This window comes from Oncorhynchus nerka, linkage group LG15 (genome assembly GCF_034236695.1).
Source record: "Oncorhynchus nerka isolate Pitt River linkage group LG15, Oner_Uvic_2.0, whole genome shotgun sequence".
In the NCBI taxonomy this organism is placed as follows: Eukaryota; Metazoa; Chordata; class Actinopteri; order Salmoniformes; family Salmonidae; genus Oncorhynchus; species Oncorhynchus nerka.
This window is the reverse complement of record NC_088410.1, coordinates 18903511-18931455: the sequence shown is the minus strand read 5'-3', so window position 1 is coordinate 18931455 and position 27945 is coordinate 18903511. Positions and strand designations below refer to the sequence as shown.

The 27945-nt window shown below is 43.1% G+C and overlaps 1 protein-coding gene and 1 pseudogene across 1 annotated transcript in view; one reads left to right on the top strand and one right to left on the bottom strand.

Moving 5' to 3' along the window:
• The window catches only part of LOC115127847 (ras-related C3 botulinum toxin substrate 2-like), a 17512-nt gene extending 7980 nt beyond the window's left edge, over positions 1 to 9532 (bottom strand). The window contains exons 1-4 of the mRNA XM_065001187.1: positions 9432 to 9532; positions 6363 to 6434; positions 5719 to 5836; positions 4604 to 4666 (exon numbers count right to left, since the gene is read on the bottom strand). Coding sequence (XP_064857259.1) covers positions 4604 to 4666; positions 5719 to 5836; positions 6363 to 6434; positions 9432 to 9466 — 288 coding nt within the window. The 5' untranslated portion in view covers positions 9467 to 9532. The remainder of the gene's footprint in view (positions 1 to 4603; positions 4667 to 5718; positions 5837 to 6362; positions 6435 to 9431) is intronic.
• Positions 9533 to 10843: 1311 nt separating this feature from the next.
• On the top strand, positions 10844 to 26218 carry LOC135560096 (cytohesin-4-like; annotated as a pseudogene).
• The last annotated feature ends 1727 nt before the right edge of the window (positions 26219 to 27945 follow it).

Genomic DNA, 27945 nt, shown 5'->3' with positions numbered 1-27945 from the left:
ATAAATATACTGTATGTGGGTACACTGTGTCCTATGATAAATATACTGTATGTGGGTACACTGTGTCCTATGATAAATATACTGTATGTGGGTACACTGTGTCCTATGATAAATATACTGTATGTTGGTACACTGTGTCCTATGATAAATATACTGTATGTGGGTACACTGTGTCCTATGATAAATATACTGTATGTTGGTACACTGTGTCCTATGATAAATATACTGTATGTGGGTACACTGTGTCCTATGATAAATATACTGTGTCGGTACACACACACACACACAAACACACTTGAGCATACGGATAGAAACTCAACATAAAGGGGTAGCATCATTCCATCACGTTGTGACCCATAGCAACACTCTATGATAATCTAGTATCGGCATAGAACAACATTTGCGGTAGAGGGACCCGGTCGTCATGGCGACAACAGTAAAACAGCAAGGAGAAACAGAAAACTCAAAAATACTTTTGGCATTGGATGGAGAAGAGAGTGAAGGTGTAACAGAATTAACATGAGTGGATTGTGTAATGTGGGCTAGCTATTGGGAAAAATCCTTACAAACAAGACAAGATATGTCTTAAAAGCCAGATCCAAATGGAGTGTTCTGAAGAGTCTCTTCAGATGAGAAGAGACTAAAAGGCTGTGGATTCTACTCAATAGAATGTGTGTGTGTGGCATTGTGACATCACTACTACTCTATCTGTGCGACACATAGTCTCATTCAATTAAAACTACACATATGCACTAGACCAAGTATAGACTATCTACATGTACCCTGACATGGACTCCACCTGTGACCGCTGCCAGGGGGACCAGCCACTTTACTGCCCAGGTTCTAGTCGTGTCCCATGGTCAAACCATACCGGTTACATATGGTCCATACTCTGTCAGATGTTTGGGGATGACTAGGGAACTCTGCCCCCTAGAGGTTCTCCTCATCTTAACTCCAGCCGTGACAAGGTTATGAACAACAAAGTGTGATGTTGTTGCATGTGTTACCGTGCTGGTCAGATGGTTCCTCTTACTGGAACAACTGTAGTGCTCCATCACACACTACATCAGGGCTGTCAACTCATTTTGACCCTGGGGTCTCAATCGCTCCTCCACGAGGGCCAGAGGGAGGGCCACGCTGAAAATCGGTAACATTTAATCACCGTAAACATTTGGAAAAAATAGTCCTCTATTCTTCGTTTAGGAATTTTCGATGCTCCCTAACTTTCTAGCTTTCATTTCGGTTATTATTAGCGAGATGGACACAGTCAAGAAACAGACGTCTTTTACACTACTTGGGAAGCCTGTCTGTTATACTTAGACTGAACCAGTGTGTCCTTTGGGAGGAAACATCATTGTTGATAGGTAACATAGACCCAGGTGTTGCTACAGGTATTGCTACACCTCCGTTGTTACATGAAATAAATGTGTTCTGATGTTTTTGTCTCATATTACCACTGATTTATTTATACTTTCCTTAAATCAGACAAACATTGTGAGGGGCATTTTGAGTTTTGAGGGGCAGGACATGGGTTGGGTGGGTTACTTTCTAAATGTAATCCATTACAGTTACTAGTTACCTGTCCAAAACTGTAATCAGTAGCGTAACTTTTGGCCATCCGTGATATCAAATGTATCATTTTAAACATGTTTTGAGGCTATACAGTATTAGTTTACATTCGAGTTAAACAAGCTTATATTTTGGCTTCTGTTGGGGTACGACAGTTAAAGAGGATGGAGGATGGCTTTTACTTCAGCAGTAATAAATTCATGAACTTCTTTGAGGCAAAGATTATGATTATCAGAAAGCAAATTACGGATTCCTCTTTAAATCTGCGTATTCCTTCAAAGCTCAGTTGTCCTGAGTCTGCACAACTCTGCCAGGACCTAGGATCAACAGAGACACTCAAGTGTTTTAGTAGTATATCTCTTGACACAATGATGAAAATAATCATGGCCTCTAAACTTTCAAGCTGCATACTGGACCCTATTCCAACTAAACTACTGAAAGAGCTGCTTCCTGTGCTTGGCCCTCCTACGGCTCTCTATCCACCGGATGTGTACCAAACTCACTAAAAGTGGCAGTAATAAAGCCTCTCTTGAAAAAGCCAAACCTTGACCCAGAAAATATAAAAAACTATCGGCCTATATCGAATCTTCCATTCCTCTCAAAAATTTTAGAAAAGGCTGTTGCGCAGCAACTCACTGCCTTCCTGAAGACAAACAATGTATACGAAATGCTTCAGTCTGGTTTTAGACCCCATCATAGCACTGAGACTGCACTTGTGAAGCTGGTAAATTACCTTTTAATGGCATCAGACCGAGGCTCTGCATCTGTCCTCGTGCTCCTAGACCTTAGTGCTGCTACCATCGATCACCACATTATTTTGGAGAGATTGGAAACCCAAATTGGTCTACACGGACACAAAGAGATCTTCTGTTGAATCTGACAATTAATCTTAATGGTTGTACAGTCGTCTCAAATAAAACTGTGAAGGACCTCGGCGTTACTCTGGACCCTGATCTCTCTTTTGAAGAACATATCAAGACTGTTTCAAGGACAGCTTTTTTCCATCTACGTAACATTGCAAAAATCAGAAACTTTCTGCCCAAAAATGATGCAGAAAAATGTATCCATGCTTTTGTCACTTCTAGGTTAGACTACTGCAATGCTCTACTTTCCGGCTACCCGGATAAAGCACTAAATAAACTTCAGTTAGTGCTGAATACAGCTGCTAGAATCCTGACTAGAACCAAACAATTTGATCATATTACTCCAGTGCTAGCCTCCCTACACTGGCTTCCTGTCAAGGCAAGGCTGATTTCAAGGTTTTACTGCTAACCTACAAAGCATTACATGGGCTTGCTCCTACCTATCTCTCTGATTTGGTCCTGCCGTACATACCTACACGTACGCTACGGTCACAAGACGCAGGCCTCCTAACTGTCCCTAGAATTTCTAAGCAAACAGCTGGAGGCAGGGCTTTCTCCTATAGAGCTCCATTTTTATGGAATGGTCTGCCTACCCATGTGAGAGACGCAAACTCGGTCTCAACCTTTAAGTCTTTACAGAAGACTCATCTCTTCAGTGGGTCATATGATTGAGTGTAGTCTGTCCCAGGAGTGTGAAGGTAAACGGAAAGGCTCTGGAGCAACGAACCGCCCTTGTTGTCTCTTTTGTTGCCTTGTTGTCGCCCCCTTGGGTTGTGCCGTGGCGGAGATCTTTGTCGGCCTTGTCTCAGGATGGTAAGTTGGTGGTTGAAGATATCCTCTAGTGGTGTGGGGCTGTGCTTTGGCAAAGTGGGTGGGGTTATATCCTTCCTGTTTGGCCCTGTCCGGGGGTGTCATCGGATGGGGCCACAGTATCTCCTGACCCCTCCTGTCTCAGCCTCCAGTATTTATGCTGCAGTAGTTTATGTGTCGGGGGGCTAGGGTCAGTTTGTTATATCTGGAGTACTTCTCCTGTCTTATCCGGTGTCCTGTGTGAATTTAAGTATGCGCTCTCTAATTCTCTCTTTCTCTCTTTCTTTCTCTCTCTCTGAGGACCTGAGCCCTAGGACCATGCCTCACATGATGACTCCTTGCTGTCCCCAGTCCACCTGGCCGTGCTGCTGCTCCAGTTTCAACTGTTCTGCCTGTGATTATTATTATTTGACCATGCTGGTCATTTATGAACATTTGAACATCTTGGCCATGTTCTGTTATAATCTCCACCCGGCACAGCCAGAAGAGGACTGGCCACCCCTCATAGCCTGGTTCCTCTCTAGGTTTTTTCCTAGGTTTTGGCCTTTCTAGGGAGTTTTTCCTGAGCCACCGTGCTTCTACACCTGCATTGCTTGCTGTTTGGGGTTTTAGGCTGGGTTTCTGTACAGCACTTTGAGATATTAGCTGATGTACGAAGGGCTATATAAATAAATTTGATTTGATTTTGATTTGATTTAAAGCTTATGAGGCATTTATGAGGTATATTCTCCAAGAATCAATAGCTACATATTAGTCATTTATAAGTCCAAAAATGGATGTAGTAACTAAGGATTCTAGCTTTAATATGTGAAAACTAATAAAAGAAGAATTAATATCTTAAATAAATCAAGGTCCTTGTTCCCAAGTGATGACGGCTGTTTTGTGTGTGTCGCATTTCACACCCACACTGTTCTGTCGCAACACTGAATAGACTTTGTAGACATAATGAAAAGATCTTGAAAATAATAATGAAAATATGTTTAAATATATCCAAAGTGCTTTCACTGGACTAGAGGTGTGATGGAGGAGAGAGTAGGCTCTGACACAGTAGGAGCAAACAGTCCCTCTGACAGTGTGGGGACACACCGCCATCTAGTGGTCAATACTAGGACATGCACTTTGAATCCTCACTGACATTTCCGTTAGGGCTCAATTCAATTCACCTCCATACAGCTTTATGTATTATGGAACTTAATTCAACTTCGGTTCAGTCAATTCTGCAGGCTGAATATTCAATTACCAATTAACATGTTGAAAAGACATTATGGAAAATAATTGGGAAATTTCAATGAATGAATGATTGAATTTTACACTGCCAACCCTGAATGTGATATATACAGGTAGAATCTAGAGAGGATCACCTTGGCTCTGACGTTCTCGTAGGAGGCTGGGCTCACCAGAGAGAAACAGATGAGGAACACGTCCTGAGAGAGAGAGAGAGAGAGAGAGAGAGAGAGAGAGAGAGAGAGAGATCAAGCTCTATGTATTAGACTCAATTAGGTTTGTGTGTGTGCGTGTGTATGTGTGTGTGTAAATGATATATAAATGTGTCTGTGTGTGTGTGTCTATATTATCTATAAATAAGTGTGTGTGTGTGTGTATATTATATATAAATAAATGTGTGTGTGTGTGTGTGTTTGTGTATTATATATAAATAAATGTGTGTGTGTGTGTGTGTGTGTGTGTGTGCGTGTGTATATTATATATAAATAAATGTGTGTGTGCGTGTGTATATTATATATAAATAAATGAATGTGTGTGTGTGTGTGTATATTATATATAAATAAATGTGTGTGTGTGCATATTATATATAAATAAATGTGTGTGTGTGTGTATATTATATATAAATAAATGTGTGTGTGTGTGTATATTATATATAAATAAATGTGTGCGTGTGTATATTATATATACAATGGGGCAAAAAAGTATTTAGTCAGCCACCAAATGTACAAGTTCTCCCACTTAAAAAGATGACAATTGCACAATTGGTGGCTGACTAAATACTTTTTTGCCCCACTGTAAATAAATGTGTGCGTGTGTATATTATATATAAATGAATGTGTGTGTGTGTATATTATATATAAATAAGTGTGTGTGTGTGTGTGTGTGTGTGTGTATATTATATATAAATAAGTGTGTGTGTGTGTGTGTGTGTGTATATTATATATAAATAAATGTGTGTGTATATTATATATAAATGAATGTGTGTGTGTGTATATTATATATAAATAAGTGTGTGTGTGTGTGTGCGTGTGTGTGTATATTATATATAAATGAATGTGTGTGTATATTATATATAAATAAGTGTGTGTGTGTGTGCGTGTGTATATTATATATAAATAAATGAATGTGTGTGTGCGTGTGTATATTATATATAAATGAATGTGTGTGTGCGTGTGTATATTATATATAAATGAATGTGTGTGTGTGTATATTATATATAAATAAGTGTGTGTGTGTGTGTGCTTGTGTGTACCGTCTGTGGGTAGGACAGTGGTCTCAGTCTGTCATAGTCCTCCTGTCCTGCTGTATCCCAGAGACCCAGGTTGACTGGCTTACTGTCCACCATCACATTGGCTGAGTAGTTATCAAAGCTGAGGGAGAGAACACACACACTTTTCTAGTGTACTGTACATATCAAGTGTGTGTGTGTGTGTGTGTGTGTGTGTGTGTGTGTGTGTGTGTGTGTGTGTGTGTGTGTGTGTGTGTGTGTGTGTGTGTACTGTACATATCAAGTGTGTGTGTGTGTGTGTGTGTGCGTGTGTGTGTGTGTACTGTACATATCAAGTGTGTGTGTGTGTGTGTGTGTGTGTGTGCGCGTGTGCGCGTGTGTGTGTGTGTACTGTACATATCATGTGTGTGTGTGTGTGTGCGTTTGTGTGTGTGTACTGTACATATCAAGTGTGTGTGTGTGTTTGTGTGTGTGTACTGTACATATCAAGTGTGTGTGTGTGTGTGTGTGTGTGTGTGTGTGTGTGTGTGTGTGTGTGTGTGTGTGTGTGTGTGTGTGTGTACTGTACATATGGTGTGTGTACATATCGTGTGTGTGTGTGTGTGTGTGTGTGTGTGTGTGTGTGTGTGTGTGTGTATGTGTGTGTGTGTGTGTGTGTGTGTACTCACACAGTAGGGATATATTCTCCAGGGAAAGCGTTGGTTGTGTAGCTGATGAGAAGACATGTTTTCCCCACAGCTCTGAAACACACATCAACGTTTTCAATAGGACCCAATGGTCATTTAAACAGCTATAACCTTAACCATTAGTGGGGGAAATGCAACATCCCACTGGTCAAAGCAACATCCCACTTTGTCTCACTAGTTGAATCAACGTTGTTTCCAAGTCATTTCAGGAAAAAAAAGATGACATTGAATCAACGTACAAAACTGATTGAATTTGCAAAAAGTCGTCAACTTTTAACCTAAATCCAATGACAGGATGACATTTTTGTTGATTTCATGTTGAGTTCACGTTAGTTGATAACTCAACCAAATGTAAATCCAAACTAGACGTTGAAATGACGTCTGTGCCCAGTGGGTTCCCTACACCGTTTCAACACATGAAATAGACAATGAAAACATTGAAGCATTTTCAAGGCTCTGTTCCATATCCATCAGCTCAATCAAAGAACTCCAGTCTGAACAAAGGAAGCTGGGTTTGGCCATAAACAACAAGTAAGCATAGTTCAAGGTGAATCAACCAATCACATTCCACTACCCCAACGTGTCCTGTCATGTCTCAACTTCCTCAACATCATGACTTGGGTTAGAACAACATCAGGGTGTTGAGTAATACGTGAACTATCATCTTCCTGCTTGGCCTTCTAGTATGATGACTACAGGTCTCTATCTCTCAGTCTATCATCTTCCTGCTTGGCAGACATCTTGTTTTTCCACTGAACCGTTGTTGAAGAGGACGTAGCATGGCCTTCTAGTATGATGACTACAGGTCTCTATCTCTCAGTCTATCTTCTTCCTCCTCGGCAGACATCTTGTTTTTCCACTGAACCGTTGTTGAAGAGGACGTAGCATGGCCTTCTAGTATGATGACTACAGGTCTCTATCTCTCAGTCTATCTTCTTCCTCATTGGAAACAACCTGCATCTTCATCACATTAGATATGAGAAAATAAACAAACACAAATACTCTGTCATTTTTCAGTTTGTTTTGTACTCAATATTTCCATTTGTGTCATTTTTACAAACACTCATATCCAGCGTGCTACTCACAGAGGTCACAGAGGTCACAGAGGTTGACAAGGGCTCATAACCACGGCAACCAGAGTAGGTCACATGGTTTACAGGAAGCCAGCTTGTGTTTTAGAGAGTGATGAGTCTGTCTGGGTTTTTACCATAACCTCCTTCCTCCTTCACCAAAAACACTTGTTTAAGAGACAGAGGCTGGAGACAATGTCTGCATATTATTTGGCATATTACAAAACAGCTAATCGTGATAAACATACAACACTGTAATATATGAGCTAATGTTACAAGCAGGGGGCTTGTGTAAATGATGCTGACAAAATGTGCCAATGGGAACCGGGCCTGTATTCACAAAGCATCTCAGACAAGGCATGCTGATCTAGGATCAGGTCCCCATGTCTCGTTCTTTTGTGATCTCAAAGCCTAAACTGATTCTAGATCAGCACTCCTACTCTGAGACACTTTGTGAATACGAGCCCTGGGATTAAAACTGTCAGCACTGAAAACAGGAAATAGATCCTTTTTGGTATTTATCTCACATTCCCCAGGTTCCATGTAGAACCCTTTCCACAGAGTGTTCTATATGGAACCCATGATCTCCCTCCCCTCCTTCTCTCTTACCACCCATCCCTTTACAATCACCTGTTTAGGTATATCATCTATTGAATAATAACCTGTGAAGTGAACTCACCGATTAGTGACCTCTATATGACCTCTACCTCATCATCTCTCATTGTCCTAGTAAACCAGGTCTGATAGGACACAGTCCTCTCCTAACAATATGACCTCTACCTCATCATCTCTCAGTGTCCCAGTAAACCAGGTCTGATAGGACACAGTCCTCTCCTAACAATATGACCTCTACCTCATCATCTCTCAGTGTCCTAGTAAACCAGGTCTGATAGGACATCTTGGGGTTGTGTGTTTTAACATACCTCACAGTTCCATGAATTCACAGACAATGTCAAGAATGAGAACAGAAATGGGGGCCTCCATACAAACTGTAGATGAAAATCCGGACTTTTGTCACTGACCCACCAAACAAACTGTGTGTGACATGACACACCTTTGAGTTGCAAAACACAACCTTGAACATGTCAGACAAGTGAACTGAAATCAAGCTGTATACACTATAGATAGGATGACTGGTCCATGTGTTATGACCATCAATAACAGAGATAGATTTACCAACCACTCTATTCTATTCTATTCTATTATGAGCCAATCAAATCACTCCTTCATGATGTGTGTATTTACCTTGTTTCAGCTGCTCTGAACAACACATGTTGTGCTTCTCCTAAATGGCATCCTATTCCTTATATAGTGCCTTCCTGTTGAACAAGGCCCAGGGGCTCTGGTGAAAAGTAGTGCACTTACATAGGAATTAGGTGCCATTTGGGACACTGTCCCAGTGATCCTCTTACATGGCAGCATTTTAAATGCATGTCCTGGCGTGTACTATACAGCTGCTATGACTGTGTTGGTTTCTCCTATCCACAACCACGACTGTCCCATGTTACATAATGCTCTATTCTGCCATACGAGTCCATTGAAGTTGGCTTTGGGGTTCAGATTCAATAGAGCTGGATGAAAGATAGTAGTTGTCTGTTAGTCAACTAATGATGAACTAGGTAATGAGTCGTAGGGAACTGCACTAACTGTGGAAGCTATTTTAACTCTATATCTTTGGACACACCTGATTAGTGGTATCAACAAACCTCTGGGTCTCTCAACAGACTCATGTTCATAATCTGTTACATGATTTGTGAATGGAAATATCTGTACACGTATTTCTGTAGATGTAAAAGAGAACAGAAAGCGAAGCACTTGAAGTCACCCAGGACAGAGAAAGTGAAGACATCAACAAGCATCCACTCTTGGCTTCACATACTGAGAGGCCAATACAACTCCTAGGGTTCGATCGCTCATTGAACCAACGACTAAATCACAGCACTAAGATATCATGTGATAAAACAAAATGAAAAACACTTACCCATCTCCCACAACAACACATTTGATAGCCTGCATCCTGCTTAGCTTCAGTCAGCTCCCGCTTCTCTGTGCAACAGTCTGTCAGAGTTTCAGACAGAGAGAAAATAACTGCAACTCAATGCCTCATGCAACAGCAGGAAGTTGCTACAGCACTCACCTCTCTCTCTCTCTCTCTCTCTCTCTCTCTCTCCCTCTCAATTACTGAGTAATCTCTCTCTCTCTTGATTACTGAGTGATCTCTCTCTCTCTCTTCCCCCTCTATCTCTCTCTTTTTCTCTCTATATTACTTGAGTAATCTCTCTCTCTCTTCCTCTCTCTCTCCCTCTCAATTACTGAGTAATCTCTCAATTATATTAAATTAGCTTTATTGGCATGAAGTAACAATGTACATATTGCAGAAGCTTCTTTTGGATATTTACAATTTAAAAATAAATAAAAGTGAGAATCAAAAGTGTCAACGGAACAACAGTAACAACAATAACCAAGGGTCAAAATAACCATCCATTCAACAATAACAATAAGCATACAGTAGAGGACATGTGCAGGTTGATTGGTCTGTCAGACACTGTCCCTCATCTTATGGCAGGCAGCAATGTAGTGCGCTGCCAACCCACAGCTCTCTGCGTTTTTCTAAGGTTTTGATCAGTAACCATGGTCAAATATTTAGCTACGGTGTACTGTGGATTTAGGGCCAGATAGCACTGCATTTTGCTTTGTGTTTCCCAATAAGCAATATAGTTTTGTTTTGATTGTGTTGTAATTTGGTTTATCCTGATTGATTGGATGTTCTGGTCCTGAGGCTTCAGTGTGTTAGTAGAACAGGTTTGTGAACTCAGGACCAGCTGGATGAGGGAACTCTTTTCTTTCTTTTCTCAGCTCTCGGCATTGCAGGGCTTGGTCTCTCTCTCTTCCTCTCTCTCCCTTCTCCCTCTCTCTCTCTCTCTCTCTCTCTCGATTACTGAGTGATGTCCCTCTATCGATCACTGAGTGATCTCTCGCTTTCTCTTCCTCTCCCTATCTCTGTCTCTCTCTGTCTCTCTTTCTCTCTCTCTTTCACTGTTGTAGAATGCACAAACACACATACACAGAACCCCCCCCACACACACACACACAGCAAAGATAGCCTGCCTCACACATTGAAATGCAAGATATGTTTGAAATATACATCATACATTTATATACAAATACATTATAATCATCATCATCTTCATCGTCACTGACTCTTTCAATGAAAATAAGTTGCTCATCTATAAATAACTTTTGGGCCTTGTTGACTGAACTGTAATGGTAATTTAAAAACACTAGAGGGCGTTTTGGTGCAATTTATCAAGGAGGAACCGTTTTCTTTCCCTCAGTCTGTTTTTGGTTAATTCTGTTCAACGTGTCAATAACTACTTCGTGAAAGTCTATTTATACATTACACAAAATACAATAGCCTACTCGTCATTTTGATTATAACATTTGTTTCGTTTTCAAGTAAACACTTTACTGTAAACTGTAACATAAATCTACATTAAGGCAGTTGCTACATCATTGCGGATGTAGCAACTTCTGTTCTGACGACGTTGATTTTCACAAGTAGCCTCGAGCCTATAATGTGACGGGAGAGAGAGGGTGTGTTGCAACAAGATCATCTTGACTGTCACTTTACATTATTGAGCTGTGGAGTTTGCATGGATGACACCGGTTTGTTACTTTGTCATGTTTAAATACCTGTAGGTTATAGGGTCCGTAGGCTACCGAGTTTGACCGTTTCTCCTGTGTGCCAATGACCGATTGCCAAATGGGTAAGTTCACTTTTTTAATTTGTTATTGCATTTCAATTCAGGGTCTAAAATGTTATTCTCACCTGTGAATGGAAGCGTTGCTACCAAAAGTAATCATAGTGGTAGGCATTATTATCTTGAATTACCCTACCTGTTTTTAACATCATTGTAACAGATTTTCTACAAATTAATATACGTTTTCATGGTCTTGCAAGAGGAACTATGTCCTTTCCTTCCTTTCCACTGACATCCCTCCTGTTTCGAAACACTCTGAAGAATGATCATGACAGAAAGGGGAATGGTAACACCTTGATGAATGAACGACTACTTCATGCTCAGTTGTCATGACACCTAAAAGGATGGAGGACTTATTGTAGCCCGAGTGACAGTCTGTTTGTGGTATCATACCACAAGTCCTTGTCACTCATTGCCATGCTATAGCCATGAGTTGACAACAGCACAGACATGTCTGGGACCTGGCTTGTTTTATTATATGTTAAACAAATATAGCATCTCCAAACTACTTTTCCTTGAGATACAAAAAAGGTTATTATGTAGCTAAATTGCATTTCTTGTTAAAATGCATTGTAAATTATTACATAAATATGTCATCCCAAAACTTAATTTCATGGAGTTACACATATTATTTTGAAGCTAAATAGTATTTTGGTCATGTCAGTGTGTGAGTTTCGGGTCATATTACAGGCTGTATGAAGGCTGTAGAACAGAGAACTAGTGGTTAGCTGTTTAACAGCAGTATAATAGCCCATATCTAACACTAACGAACCAAAACTGCTGCTTGTTGATATTTTTCTTTAACCTCTTAAGTTAGAGCCAACACCCTCCTCTGGTAGGCATGGATGCATAACTACACACACACACGCACACGCACACGCACGCACACACACACACACACACACACACACGCACCCCCCCCCCCCCCAACCATGGCTCATGGTTGCCATGCTTGGATGAAGATAAACAACGTGAGTTTGGTTAGAAGCTCTTTGCAGTTCTTTTATATTCCTCCTAATGCATTACTTTTCACAGCTTCACCATCACATAGAAAACACCCCAACATGGTGTGTCTGGATATCTAGCCTGCTATAACTGAACTGGGTAATATCACATTCACTATTGCATTAACACAGTAGCTCATGCATTTGCATACCACACACAAAGTTAGGAGCCGAGAGCTCATCAGGTGGGAGTATAGACAGACAGTTGTGGGATGAAGGGTTGTGAAAGAGAGAGTGGAAACACAATGTGATGGGATACCTGTGTGCTGTATCTGAATGGCTTGTGGTGATGACTGGTATCGTTCCTATGAACGGGCTATTTCTGGCCTTGTTCCTGTTCATTTGATGCTAAATCTCTCCTGTGGTCGGTTCAGTGGTTTGCCTGTAACGTGCTTTTCATTTGGTTAAGATCATCTTGCAGATGTACGGAACAGGGGTTTGTTTTTTACTGTCGGCCGTCTGATGAGATGTTGTGGACTTCTGGTGCTTCTGAACGGACGCTTCTTCCTCTTCCTCCTCCATTGTCCTCCTCTTCTTTGTCATCATCATCCTCCTCATGTTCTTCTTCTTCTCCTCTTCTCCTCTTCCTTTTCAATCCACTCTCCTCCCTCTTCCTCCATCTCTTCTCTCCTTCTCTTCCTCCATCTCTTCTCTACTTCTCTTCCTCCATCTCTTCTCTACTTCTCTTCCTCCATCTCTTCTCTCCTTCTCTTCCTCCATCTCTTCTCTACTTCTCTTCCTCCATCTCTTCTCTCCTTCTCTTCCTCCATCTCTTCTCTCTTCTCTTCCTCCATCTCTTCTCTCCTTCTCTTCCTCCATCTCTTCTCTACTTCTCTTCCTCCATCTCTTCTCTCCTTCTCTTCCTCCATCTCTTCTCTCCTTCTCTTCCTCCATCTCTTCTATACTTCTCTTCCTCCATCTCTTCTCTCCTTCTCTTCCTCCATCTCTTCTCCTTCTCTTCCTCCATCTCTTCTCTCCTTCTCTTCCTCCATCTCTTCCTCCATCTCTTCCTCCATCTCTTCTCTCCTTCTCTTCCTCCATTTCTTCTTACTTCTCTTCCTCCATCTCTTCTCTCTTCTCTTCCTCCATCTCTTCTACTTCTCTTCCTCCATCTCTTCTCTCCACTTCTCTTCCTCCATCTCTTCTCTACTTCTCCTCCATCTCTTCTCTACTTCTCTTCCTCCATCTCTTCTATACTTCTCTTCCTCCATCTCTTCTACTTCTCTTCCTCCATTTCTTCTCTAATTCTCTTCCTCCATCTCTTCTCTACTTCTCTTCCTCCATCTCTTCTCTCCTTCTCTTCTTCCATCTCTTCTCTCCTTCTCTTCCTCCATCTCTTCTCTCCTTCTCTTCCTCCATCTCTTCTCTACTTCTCTTCCTCCATCTCTTCTCTCCTTCCATCTCCTTCTCTTCTCCTCTCTCTTCTTTTACTCATCTCCTTCTCTCCTCTTCCTCGATCTCCTTCTCTTCTCCTCTCTCCTCTTTACCATCTCCTTCTCTTCTCCCGTCTTCAGATAATAACCCTCCTGTTGTCATGTCTCCACTACAGTGTCTTCAGATAATAACCCTCCTGTTGTCGTGTCTCCACTACAGTGTCTTCAGATAATAACCCTCCCGTTGTCATGTCTCCACTACAGTGTCTTCAGATAATAACCCTCCTGTTGTCATGTCTCCACTACAGTGTCTTCAGATAATAACCCTCCTGTTGTCATGTCTCCACTACAGTGTCTTCAGATAATAACCTTCCTGTTGTCATGTCTCCACTACAGTGTCTTCAGATAATAACCCTCCTGTTGTCGTGTTCCACTACAGTGTCTTCAGATTTCACTGCAGATGAGAGGTTGAGATTGAGAGCATGAAGATGCATAAGAGAGACCTGCTAGAGGACATCCAGGTAAACACACGTACACACACACACGCACACACACACACACACACACACACACACACACACACACACACACACACACACACACACACACACACACACACACACACACACACACACACACACACACACACAGGTCTATGGTCTATGAATCACCCTTGTCTGAACATCCTTTTCCAGAAGCTAAAGATGGAGATTGACAAAGTCATGGCTGAAGTTCAAGACTTTGAGTCTACAGAGGAGAAGTGAGTGGCCTTTAATCTTTTATCCTTCCTTAACCATTATCAATGTTCTTCTTTTTAACCATTAGGCTTGTGCATTCCCTATTCATTCCCTATTCATTCCCTATTCACCCCCTATTCATAGCCTGCTCACCCTCTATTCACCCCCTATTCATAGCCTGCTCACTCCCTATTCATTCCCTATTCACCCCTATTCATAGCCTGCTCACCCCTATTCATTCCATTTTCACCCCTATTCATCCCCTAATCAGTCCCTGTATATTCCATATTCACCCCCTATTCATCCCCTAATCAGTCCCTGTTCATTCCATATTCACCCCTATTCATCCCCTAATCAGTCCCTGTTCATTCCATATTCACCCCTATTCATCCCCTAATCAGTCCCTGTTCATTCCATATTCACCCCTATTCATCCCCTAATCAGTCCCTGTTCATTCCATATTCACCCCTATTCATCCCCTAATCAGTCCCTGTTCATTCCTTATTCACCCCCTATTCATCCCCTAATCAGTCCCTGTTCATTCCATATTCACCCCTATTCATCCCCTAATCAGTCCCTGTTCATTCCATATTCACCCCTATTCATCCCCTAATCAGTCCCTGTTCATTCCATATTCACACCCTATTCATCCCCTAATCAGTCCCTGTTCATTCCATATTCACACCCCTATTCATCCCCTAATCAGTCCCTGTTCATTCCATATTCACCCCTATTCATCCCCTAATCAGTCCCTGTTCATTCCATATTCACCCCTATTCATCCCCTAATCAGTCCCTGTTCATTCCTTATTCACCCCCTATTCATCCCCTAATCAGTCCCTGTTCATTCCATATTCACACCCCTATTCATCCCCTAATCAGTCCCTGTTCATTCCATATTCACCCCCTATTCATCCCCTAATCAGTCCCTGTTCATTCCATATTCACCCCCTATTCATCCCCTAATCAGTCCCTGTTCATTCCTTATCCATCCTTTACATGTGTTGTCCTTTATTAACTATGTGGTCATCTTTTATGAATGTATTATTCTTTGCTGATGAATCACTTCTTCACTAGTTGAACATGTCTTATAATTTCCTGTCCTGTAGCTAACAACCCAGACAATGAATTACACCGACCTACTTCACTGCATCGTGTTTGTTTACAAGGTCATTTGTTAAGAAGTTATTCTGTTATTGTTTTCTCTCTATGCAGCAAAGTCCTTGAGAAAGGAAAGCAGTTCTCAAGCGGGAAGAAGAAATTCAACATGGACCCTAAAAGGTGAGTGAACAAATGGTCTGTCATCGTGAGAGAGAGAGGGGAGGAGAGTAGCGAGAGCAAACCGCATCCTGTCCCCTCTGTGTGGGGGGAGGAAATGTTGGGGGGGGTTAGGAGCATGTGAGACCACCTACAAGTAAGTACACACCTACACAGACACAATGAAGCCATGATGACATCATACTTGAACTATGAACCACAGCTCTGTATAGGTAGGTTGTGGCTGGAACAAATTATGACATTTTTCCTCAATTCTTACAAGGTTTAGTCTGAGAGAGTGGTACAGTCCACTCATATCACCTTTGAATGTTTGGACACAGGTAAGTGGTTTGTGCGTGTGTGTGTGTGTGTGTGTGTGCGTGCGCGTGTGTGTGTGTGTGTGTGTTTGTGCCTGAGCCACCTTCTCAGGTCAAACAGAGGCTCCACTATGGGCTTCCTTTCTGACTGGAAGATGCATCTGTCATAACAGCAGCAATGCCTTGTGTGTCTCATCAAGACAACGCACTGTGGTTAAAGTTCAACCACAGCATCATAGTTCATAGCTATGACAACCATCTCACAACATGCATCTGTTGTCACCTTCTATTCTCCTGGACTAGATACAGAGTTAGGTAAAGAATACCAGCTATCTGAGTCAGGGAAAGACATTGGTGGAATGTAAGGTGATGTCTAAAGTTAAATCGTGTTTTACTGCTGGTCTGGTGCAAAACCCTGTACTTACCACTAGCTCCTCAAGACTAGGCTGGTGACCACTGCTCTAGTGGCTAAAGCTATTTACATCCAGTAGCTCTCCAAGACTAGGGCTGGTGACCACTAACTCTAGTGGCTAAAGCTATTTACATCCAGTAGCTCTCCAAGACTAGGGTTGGTGACCACTGCTATAGTGGGCTAAAGCTATTTACATCCAGTAGCTCTCCAAGACTAGGGTTGGTGACCACTGCTATAGTGGCTAAAGCTATTTACATCCAGTAGCTCTCCAAGACTAGGGTTGGTGACCACTGCTCTAGTGGCTAAAGCCATTTACAACCAGTAGATCACCAGGACTAGGCTGGTGACCCCTGCTCTAGTGGCTAAAGCTATTTACATCCAGTAGCTCTCCAAGACTAGGCTGGTGACCACTGCTCTAGTGGCTAAAGCTATTAAACCAGTAGATCAACAGGACTAGGGTTGGTGACCACTGCTCTAGTGGCTAAAGCTATTTACATCCAGTAGCTTTCCCAAGACTAGGGTTGGTGACCACTGCTCTAGTGGCTAAAGCTGTTACATCCAGTAGCTCTCAAGACTAGGGTTGGTGACCACTGCTCTAGTGGCTAAAGCTATTTACATCCAGTAGCTCTCCAAGACTAGGTTGGTGACCACTGCTCTAGTGGCTAAAGCTATTTACATCCAGTAGCTCTCCAAGACTAGGGTTGGTGACCACTGCTCTAGTGTCTAAAGCTATTTACATCCAGTAGCTCTCCAAGACTAGGGGTTGGTGACCACTGCTCTAGTGTCTAAAGCTATTTACATCCAGTAGCTCTCAAGACTAGGGTTGGTGACCACTGCTCTAGTGGCTAAAGCTATTTACATCCAGTAGATCACCAAGACTAGGGTTGGTGACCACTGCTCTAGTGGCTAATGCTATTTACATCCAGTAGATCACCAAGACTAGGTTGGTGACCACTGCTCTAGTGGCTAAAGCTATTTACATCCAGTAGCTCTCCTAAGACTAGGGTTGGTGACCACTGCTCTAGTGGCTAATGCTATTTACATCCAGTAGCTCTCCCAAGACTAGGGTTGTGACCACTGCTCTAGTGTCTAAAGCTATATTTACATCCAGTAGCCTCCAAGACTAGGCCAGGTGACCACTGCTCTAGTGTCTAAAGCTATTTACATCCAGTAGCTCTCCAAGACTAGGGTTGGTGACCACTGCTCTAGTGGCTAAAGCTATTTACATCCAGTAGATCACCAGGACTAGGGTTGGTGACCACTGCTCTAGTGGCTAAAGCTATTTACATCCAGTAGATCACTGGGACTAGGCTGGTGACCACTGCCCTAGTGGCTAATGCTATTCACATCCAGTAGATCACCAAGACTAGGGTTGGTGACCACTGCTCAGTGGCTAAAGCTATTTACAACAGTTGACTATTGACACAGAATTTCCCTCAGTTACAGTGCTGATGAGAAAGAGGAAGAGATATTGAGTATTAAGGAATAGTGATTTTTTTTTTTTTTAACGGTGCCCTAATTCCGTCTCAAGCTTTTAGGAAGTCTAGTCAAACAGATGGAATCTATGAGCTCATTCTGAAACAAGACAAACAACATCATTTAACAACCAATCACAGATCGGAAGGCGGTGTGTGTGTGTGTATGTGTGTGTTACTCACTCTTATCACTGTAAAAGCTATATAAAAGTGTTATATTTAAAGTGTTTTATAGTATCTGACTGACTGATTGTCTAATTGACTGTGTGATGTATTGGTTAATTGATGTCTGTTTTAAATCATTCTAGGGTATAAACTACCTGGTAGAGAACAAGCTTCTGGAGAGGAACCCTCAGCCAATAGCAGAGTTCCTTTACAAGGAGGAGGGGCTCAATAAGACTGCTATTGGAGACTACCTGGGAGAGAGGTACAGTAGGGACATGGTTATGATGATGATGGTGGTGATGATGATGATGATGGTGATGATGATGATGATGGTGGTGATGATGGTGATGATGATGATGGTGGTGATGATGGTGATGATGGTGATGGTGGTGGTGGTGATGATGATGATGATGATGATGATGATGGTGATGATGGTGGTGATGATGATGATGGTGATGATGATGATGGTGATGATGATGGTGATGATGGTGATGATGATGGTGATGATGGTGATGATGATGATGGTGGTGATGATGGTGGTGGTGGTGGTGATGATGATGATGATGGTGATGGTGGTGGTGATGATGATGATGATGATGATGGTGATGATGATGATGGTGGTGGTGATGGTGGTGGTGATGGTGGTGATGATGATGATGATGATGATGGTGATGATGATGATGATGGTGATGATGATGGTGATGATGGTGATGATGGTGATGATGGTGATGATGGTGATGATGATGATGATGGTGGTGATGATGGTGGTGGTGATGATGATGATGGTGATGGTGGTGATGATGTGATGGTGATGATGGTGATGATGATGATGATGGTGGTGATGATGATGGTGATGATGATGGTGGTGGTGGTGGTGGTGATGATGATGGTGGTGGTGGTGATGATGATGATGATGATGGTGGTGATGAAGCGCCGGTGGCTGAGGAGAGAGGACAAAGGGGGAGATTTTGAGGAGTTGGGAGACAGTGAATTCATATGAATAATAATATGATGATAGCTCTTGTAGTTGGTGTCTCTCCGTCTGCTCAGTCTGCTTGTGTCTTTACAGAGAAGACCTCCACCTCCAGACGCTGAAAGCCTTTGTGGACCTCCATGAGTTCTCAGACCTCAACCTGGTACAGGCACTGAGGTAGGTTGGACGGACTGTTCATCAACTAACCTTCAATTCTCAGCTATGTTAAAATGACAGAATACATTTGTTCAAATAACTGTAGATGACTTGGGCTGAAGTTGTAGTCTGAAGGCAGAACACAGGAGCTCTGTGAGCCTGACTGGTCTGAACCCCTGTCTGAATGTCTGTCTGTATGTCTCAGGCAGTTCCTGTGGAGTTTCCGTCTGCCCGGCGAGGCTCAGAAGATTGACCGCATGATGGAAACCTTCGCCACACGCTACTGTGACTGTAACGCGGAAGTCTTTCAGTCTACAGGTGTGTGTGTGTGTGTGTGTGTGGTGTAACCACTCGCTACTGTGACTGCAATACAGACATCTATCAGTATAGAGGTGTATGTGTGTGTGTGTGTGGTGTAACCACTCGCTACTGTGACTGTAACGCGGAAGTCTTTCAGTCTACAGGTGTGTGTGTGTGTGTGTGTGTGTGTGTGTGTGTGTGTGTGTGTGTGTGTGTGTGGTGTAACCACTCGCTACTGTGACTGCAACAAAGACATCTATCAGTATAGAGGTGTGTGTGTGTGTGTGTGTGTGTGTGTGTGTGGTGTAACCACTCGCTACTGTGACTGCAACACAGACATCTATCAGTATAGAGGTGTGTGTGTGTGTATGTGTGTTTGTGTGTAGATGTACTGTATGTGTTCTCATTCCCCTGAAATCACAATTTAAACTGTGTATAATGTCTACATTTCTCTGTGTTCCCTCAGACACCTGTTACATCCTGTCGTTTGCCATCATCATGTTGAACACCAGCCTCCACAACTCCCAACGTGAAGGACAAGACCCCTCTAGAGAGATTCATCTCTATGAACAGAGAAATCAACAACGGAGGGACCTGCCCAATGAGCTGCTCACGGTGAGACACAACATCCAATCAGGTCACATCACAGGAAGTAGTAGTTCATTGACCAATGAGATGTTCATGGTGAGACACAGCAGCCAATCAGAGAGGCCACATAGGTCACATCATCAGGAAGTAGTAGTTGGTTGACCAATGAGATGTGTATGGTGAGACACACCGCCATTCACAGTGTTCATATAGGTCACATGACCCTGAAGTATTGTGATCGGCCGCTATGTAGCTATGGGGTTTGGTTTGATTGGTTTGAATTGTACCTTGATAGCAGTGGAAAAATGTAGTTGTATAAAAACTAAACATAATATATGTCAAACCAGGAAATGGCCCTTACTTCATCAGCTGGCTTCTCTGCTGTCTCCCTCTTCAGAAACTGTACGACAGCATCAGGAACGAGCCCTTTAAAATCCCAGAGGATGATGGGAACGACCTGACCCACACCTTCTTCAACCCCGACAGGGAGGATGGCTCCTCAAACTAGGTGAGACACCCAACAACATGGTCATGATATCATTTAGCTGACGTACCTCTTAAATACTGTTGCTCCTTGGGAGCTCCGCCTTCACAGATATCCAGAGATGCTATTAGCTGATTTACAACTCAAACCTGGAACATTAAAAGCCAGCACCTACCCTTTCCTGTTAGACTCTGTAGTCTAGTGGAGCAAACCAACAGTAGGATGCAGTCTAGTAGTAAACAGACAAAAGCCGGGAGCATATCTACAGTATGTCAGATGTGTGTGTTTGGTTGGTCAGGAGGCAGAGTGAAGACGTGGAAGAGGAGATGGTTCATCCTGACTGACAACTGCCTCTACTACTTTGAGTACACCACTGTAAGTCTCTGCTACTTTGAGTACACCACTGTAAGTCTCTACTATTTTGAGTACACCACTGTAAGTCTCTACTACTTTGAGTACACCACTGTAAGTCTCTGCTACTTTGAGTACACCACTGTAAGTCTACTACTTTGAGTACACCACTGTAAGTCTACTACTTGAGTACACCACTGTAAGTCTACTACTTTGAGTACACCACTGTAAGTCTCTACTACTTTGAGTACATCACTGTAAGTCTACTACTACTTTGAGTACACCACTGTAAGTCTCTACTACTTTGAGTACACCACTGTAAGCCTCTACTACTTTGAGTACACCACTGTAAGTCTCTGCTACTTTGAGTACACCACTGTAAGTCTCTGCTATTTTGAGTACACCACTGTAAGTCTACTACTTTGAGTACACCACTGTAAGTCTCTACTACTTTGAGTACACCACTGTAAGTCTCTACTACTTGAGTACACCACTGTAAGTCTCTACTACTTGAGTACACCACTGTAAGTCTCTACTACTTTGAGTACACCACTGTAAGTCTCTGCTACTTTGAGTACACCACTGTAAGTCTACTACTTTGAGTACACCACTGTAAGTCTACTACTTTGAGTACACCACTGTAAGTCTCTACTACTTTGAGTACACCACTGTAAGTCTCTACTACTTTGAGTACACCACTGTAAGTCTACTACTTTGAGAACACCACTGTAAGTCTACTACTTTGAGTACACCACTGTAAGTCTCTACTACTTTGAGTACACCACTGTAAGTCTCTGCTACTTTGAGTACACCACTGTAAGTCTCTACTATTTTGAGTACACCACTGTAAGTCTCTACTACTTTGAGTACACCACTGTAAGTCTCTGCTACTTTGAGTACACCACTGTAAGTCTACTACTTTGAGTACACCACTGTAAGTCTACTACTTTGAGTACACCACTGTAAGTCTACTACTTTGAGTACACCACTGTAAGTCTCTACTACTTTGAGTACATCACTGTAAGTCTACTACTTTGAGTACACCACTGTAAGTCTCTACTACTTTGAGTACACCACTGTACGTCTCTACTACTTTGAGTACACCACTGTAAGTCTCTGCTACTTTGAGTACACCACTGTAAGTCTCTGCTATTTTGAGTACACCACTGTAAGTCTACTACTTTGAGTACACCACTGTAAGTCTCTACTACTTTGAGTACACCACTGTAAGTCTCTACTACTTTGAGTACACCACTGTAAGTCTCTACTACTTTGAGTACACCACTGTAAGTCTCTACTACTTTGAGTACACCACTGTAAGTCTCTGCTACTTTGAGTACACCACTGTAAGTCTACTACTTTGAGTACACCACTGTAAGTCTACTACTTTGAGTACACCACTGTAAGTCTCTACTACTTTGAGTACACCACTGTAAGTCTCTACTACTTTGAGTACACCACTGTAAGTCTACTACTTTGAGAACACCACTGTAAGTCTACTACTTTGAGTACACCACTGTAAGTCTCTACTACTTTGAGTACACCACTGTACGTCTCTGCTACTTTGAGTACACCACTGTAAGTCTCTGCTATTTTGAGTACACCACTGTAAGTCTCTGCTACTTTGAGTACACCACTGTAAGTCTCTTCTACTTTGAGTACACCACTGTAAGTCTCTACTACTTTGAGTACACCACTGTAAGTCTCTGCTACTTTGAGAACACCACTGTAAGTCTACTACTTTGAGTACACCACTGTAAGTCTACTATTTTGAGAACACCACTGTAAGTCTCTACTACTTTGAGTACACCACTGTAAGTCTCTGCTACTTTGAGAATACCACTGTACGTCTCTGCTATTTTGAGTACACCATTGTAAGTCTCTGCTATTTTGAGTACACCACTGTAAGTCTACTACTTTGAGTACACCACTGTAAGTCTACTACTTTGAGTACACCACTGTAAGTCTACTACTTTGAGTACACCACTGTAAGTCTCTACTACTTTGAGTACACCACTGTAAGTTTACTATTTTGAGTACACCACTGTAAGTCTACTACTTTGAGTACACCACTGTAAGACTACTACTTTGAGTACACCACTGTAAGTCTACTATTTTGAGTACACCACTGTAAGTCTACTACTTTGAGTACACCACTGTAAGTCTACTACTTTGAGTACACCACTGTAAGTCTACTATTTTGAGTACACCACTGTAAGTCTCTACTACTTTGAGTACACCACTGTAAGTCTCTACTACTTTGAGAACACCACTGTAAGTCTCTACTACTTTGAGTACACCACTGTACGTCTCTGCTATTTTGAGAACACCACTGTACGTCTCTGCTATTTTGAGTACACCACTGTAAGTCTCTACTACTTTGAGTACACCACTGTAAGTCTCTGCTACTTTGAGAACACCACTGTACGTCTCTGCTATTTTGAGTACACCACTGTAAGTCTCTGCTATTTTGAGTACACCACTGTACGTCTCTACTACTTTGAGTACACCACTGTAAGTCTCTACTACTTTGAGTACACCACTGTAAGTCTCTACTACTTTGAGTACACCACTGTAAGTCTCTACTACTTTGAGTACACCACTGTAAGTCTACTACTTTGAGTACACCACTGTAAGTCTCTCCTACCTGTCTACTCCTCTATGTCCATCCCTCTCTCCATCTCACTGACCCCTTTCAATACCTCTCCATTCCTCCTTTAAGTTCATCTACATCTCTCATCTCCTTCTCCTTCCTTCCTTTCCAACTTCCCTATTATTTTTCATCCCTCCATCTCTTCCCCGTCCCATGAAAACATTCCTCCATCTCTTCCCCGTCCAATGAAAACATTCCTCTGCATCGGTTATATCCTCCATCTCTCCTCCCCGGCCCAATGAAAACATTCCTCTGCATCGGTTATATCCCTCCATCTCTTCCCCGCCCAATGAAAACATTCCCTCTGCATCGGTTATATCCCTCCATCTCTTCCCCGCCCAATGAAAACATTCCTCTGCATCGGTTATATCCCTCCATCTCTTCCCCCGTCCAATGAAAACATTCCTCTGCACGGTTATATCCCTCCATCTCTTCCCCCGCCCAATGAAAACATTCCCTCTGCATCGGTTATATCCCTCCCATCTCTTCCCCGCCAATGAAAACATTCCTCTGCATCGGTTATATCCCTCCATCTCTTCCCCGTCCAATGAAAACATTCCTCTGCATCGGTTATATCCCTCCATCTCTTCCCCGCCCAATGAAAACATTCCCTCTGCATCGGTTATATCCTCCAACTCTTCCCCGTCCAATGAAAACATTCCCTCTGCATCGGTTATATCCTCCACACCCTCCTTCCTTGGTCCCTCCCTCCATCCATCCCTCCCTCTCTAAACACCTTCCTCTAACCTCACCTCTCTCTACAGGACAAGGAGCCCCAGAGACATCATCCCTCCTCTCTAAACACCTTCCTCTAACCTCACCTCTCTCTACAGGACAAGGAGCCCAGAGACATCATCCTCCCACTCTAAACTCCTTCCTCTATCCTCACCTCTCTACAGGACAAGGAGCCCAGAGACATCATCCCTCCCTCTCTAAACTCCTTCCTCTATCCTCATCTCTCTCTACAGGACAAGGAGCCCAGAGACATCATCCCTCCCTCTCTAAACTCCTTCCTCTAACCTCACCTCTCTCTACAGGACAAGGAGCCCAGAGACATCATCCCTCCCTCTCTAAACACCTTCCTCTACCCTCACCTCTCTCTCTACAGGACAAGGAGCCCAGAGACATCATCCCTTCCTCTAAACACCTTCCTCTATCCTCATCTCTCTACAGGACAAGGAGCCCAGAGGCATCATCCCTCTGGAGAACCTTTTGTGAGAGAGGTGGTGTATGCACGCAAACCGGTAAGAATACAATACCCTTAGACACTCATCCTTCAGTGTGTGTGTGTGTGTGTGAAAGAGTGAGAGCGCACTACTCACCCTTACTTATCCTTCCGTGTGATTGACTTGATTGCTCCTGTCTGTCTCTCTGTGTTCCTCAGTACTGTCTGGAGCTGTATAACCCCAACAGCAGGGGTCAGAAGATCAAGGCGTGTAAGACAGAGACAGACGGCAGAGTGGTGGGAGGGGAAACACCAGTCGTACATGATCTGTGCCGCTACCGCTGAGGAACGAGACACATGGATAGAGAGCATCAGGTACTACGCATGGAAGAACACACTGGTGGGAGGAGCTACAGGAGAATACACACACGCCAGTGGAGGCTGGCGGGAGGAGCTATAGGAGGACGCGCTCATGGTATTGGCTGGAATGGCATATATGGAACGGAGTCAAAGGTGTGGTTCCCATGTGTTGTGATGTGTTTGATACTGTTCAATTGATTCCATTCCAGCCATTACAATGAGCCCATCCTCCTATAGCTCCTCCCAGTTCCACCACACACACACACACACACACAGATAGATAGACAACACAGTGACTAGGGTCTCCCGACCAATCAGGAGGCAGACATTCCAGAACGTCGCGATTCAAAACCAAAGTTTGCAGGCAAAACCTTTGCAGTGGTTTTAGTGAAGGTAGTTTGACACTCGTTAAAAAGAACCTCTGTGGTCTCCATCTTACCAACTATGATTTAGTATTTGATTTAAGCGGTAGAGCAGTGACCTAGGCAGTGACGTACTGTAGTTCCTCTATGTTGCCTAGGCTGGGCTTTTAGAGGCTACACACGCAATCACCACACCATTAACAACCCACCATCCTGATATCTCACATTATAGAGCCAGCATCACCAAGGACCCCTTCTATGACCTGGTGTCGGTGCGTAAGAAGAAGGTGATCAACCAGGCTCCCCAAGACTGAGACAGGACAGCACCCCCTGTGGATCAATCACAGTACTGCATCACAGAGGGAGGTGGAACCCCTACAGCAAATAGTACAATCAATAGACTTAGGTTCAGGTTCAGTTGAACTGACTAAGCATTGGGAACCTGGACACTTTCAACAGTGAGAATGAGGACCTTCTACCTTAAAAAGGAATTAGAAATGAACTTTTGTCATAATGAGAATTGAGGGATAATTAGTTTTGTTGCAAGAAGAGTTCCTGAGAAGACTGCTGGGGACTGATTTGGACTTTAATCTGGATGGAACAGGTGGAACTGTGTACTGTCTGGAAGAGGAACTTCTCCTTTTCAACCCCCACCGTGCCAAAGGACTTCCTTCTTACCCTGTGAGATGAAATACTGTCATTGTCAACAGCTGTCAACGTGACCTGTACATACTGTGTGTTGAGGTGGTGACAGAAGCGAAGCCAAGAGAGCGGTTTCTCATGTACATACTGCAGATAGATACGACCTCAAGCATGGCTGATTCCACCTACTGTCCTTGTATGACTCTTTGATTGTGTCCCAAATGGTGCCCTATTCTCCATGGGACAATTACTTTCCACCAGAGCCTTATGGACCCTGGTCAAAAGTGGTGCACTAAATAGGGAACAGGGGTGCCATTTAAGATGCTGTTATAAGACCTCTGTGTCTGGTTTATCATACCTGTTCTATGTACTGGATGTACATCATGCTAATAGATACCACCTCGATCGTTGCTGGCTTCGCCAACTGTACTGGGGCGGCAGTATTGGGCCAGTAGCCACGAGGCCGCTGGTTCGAATCCCCGAGCCTCCTAAGTGAAAAACTGTTGATGTGCCCTTGAGCAAGGCGCATGACCCATAATGCTCCTGTAGATTGCTCTGGATAAGGGTCTCTGTTAAATGACTGAAATGTATTTGTCTCTGTATGCTAATACTGTGGAGAGGATCTCTGAGTCGCCTGGTTATTGTATCTGTTCTGTGCACTATGTCTATAGATGAGACTGCATTGGTTAGAGAGAGAAACCATCACATCTCACCAGGAAGTCAACACAGTATTTATATCACAGAGGTGAATAGAGACAGCATACAAACACACAAACAACTCTTCTGTCACCGTCATGCCACACAAGCACCAAACACGCACAGAACCTGGGAGTACACACACAGAACCTGGGAGTACACACACAGAACCTGGGAGTACACACACAGAACCTGGGAGTACACACACAGAACCTGGGAGTACACACACAGAACATGGGAGTACATATACACAACCTGGGAGTACATATACACAACCTGAGAGTACACATACAGAACCTGGGAGTACACATACAGAACCTGAGAGTACACATACAGAACCTGGGAGTACACATACAGAACCTGGGAGTACACACACAGAACCTGGGAGTACACATACAGAACCTGGGAGTACATATACAGAACCTGGGAATACATATACAGAACCTGGGAGTACACATACAGAACCTGGGAGTAGATATACAGAACCTGGGAGTACACATACAGAACCTGGGAGTACACACAGAACATGGGAGTACACATACACAACCTGGGAGTACATATACACAACCTGGGAGTACATATACACAACCTGGGAGTACACATACAGAACCTGGGAGTACACATACACAACCTGGGAGTACACATACACAACCTGGGAGTACACATACACAACCTGGGAGTACACATACAGAACCTGGGAGTACACATACACAACCAGGGAGTACACATACAGAACCTGGGAGTACACATACAGAACCTGGGAGTACACATACACAACCTGGGAGTACACATACAGAACCTGGGAGTACACATACATAACCTGGGAGTACACATACACAACCTGGGAGTACACATACACAACCTGGGAGTACACATACAGAACCTGGGAGTACACATACACAAACCTGGGAGTACATATACACAACCTGGGAGTACACATACAGAACCTGGGAGTACACATACACAACCTGGGAGTACACATACACAACCTGGGAGTACACATACAGAACCTGGGAGTACACATACACAACCTGGGAGTACACATACAGAACCTGGGAGTACACATACACAACCTGGGAGTACACATACACAACCTGGGAGTACACATACACAACCTGGGAGTACACATACACAACCTGGGAGTACACATACACAACCTGGGAGTACATATACATAACCTGGGAGTACACATACACAACCTGGGGAGTACATATACACAACCTGGGAGTACACATACAGAACCTGGGAGTACATATACACAACCT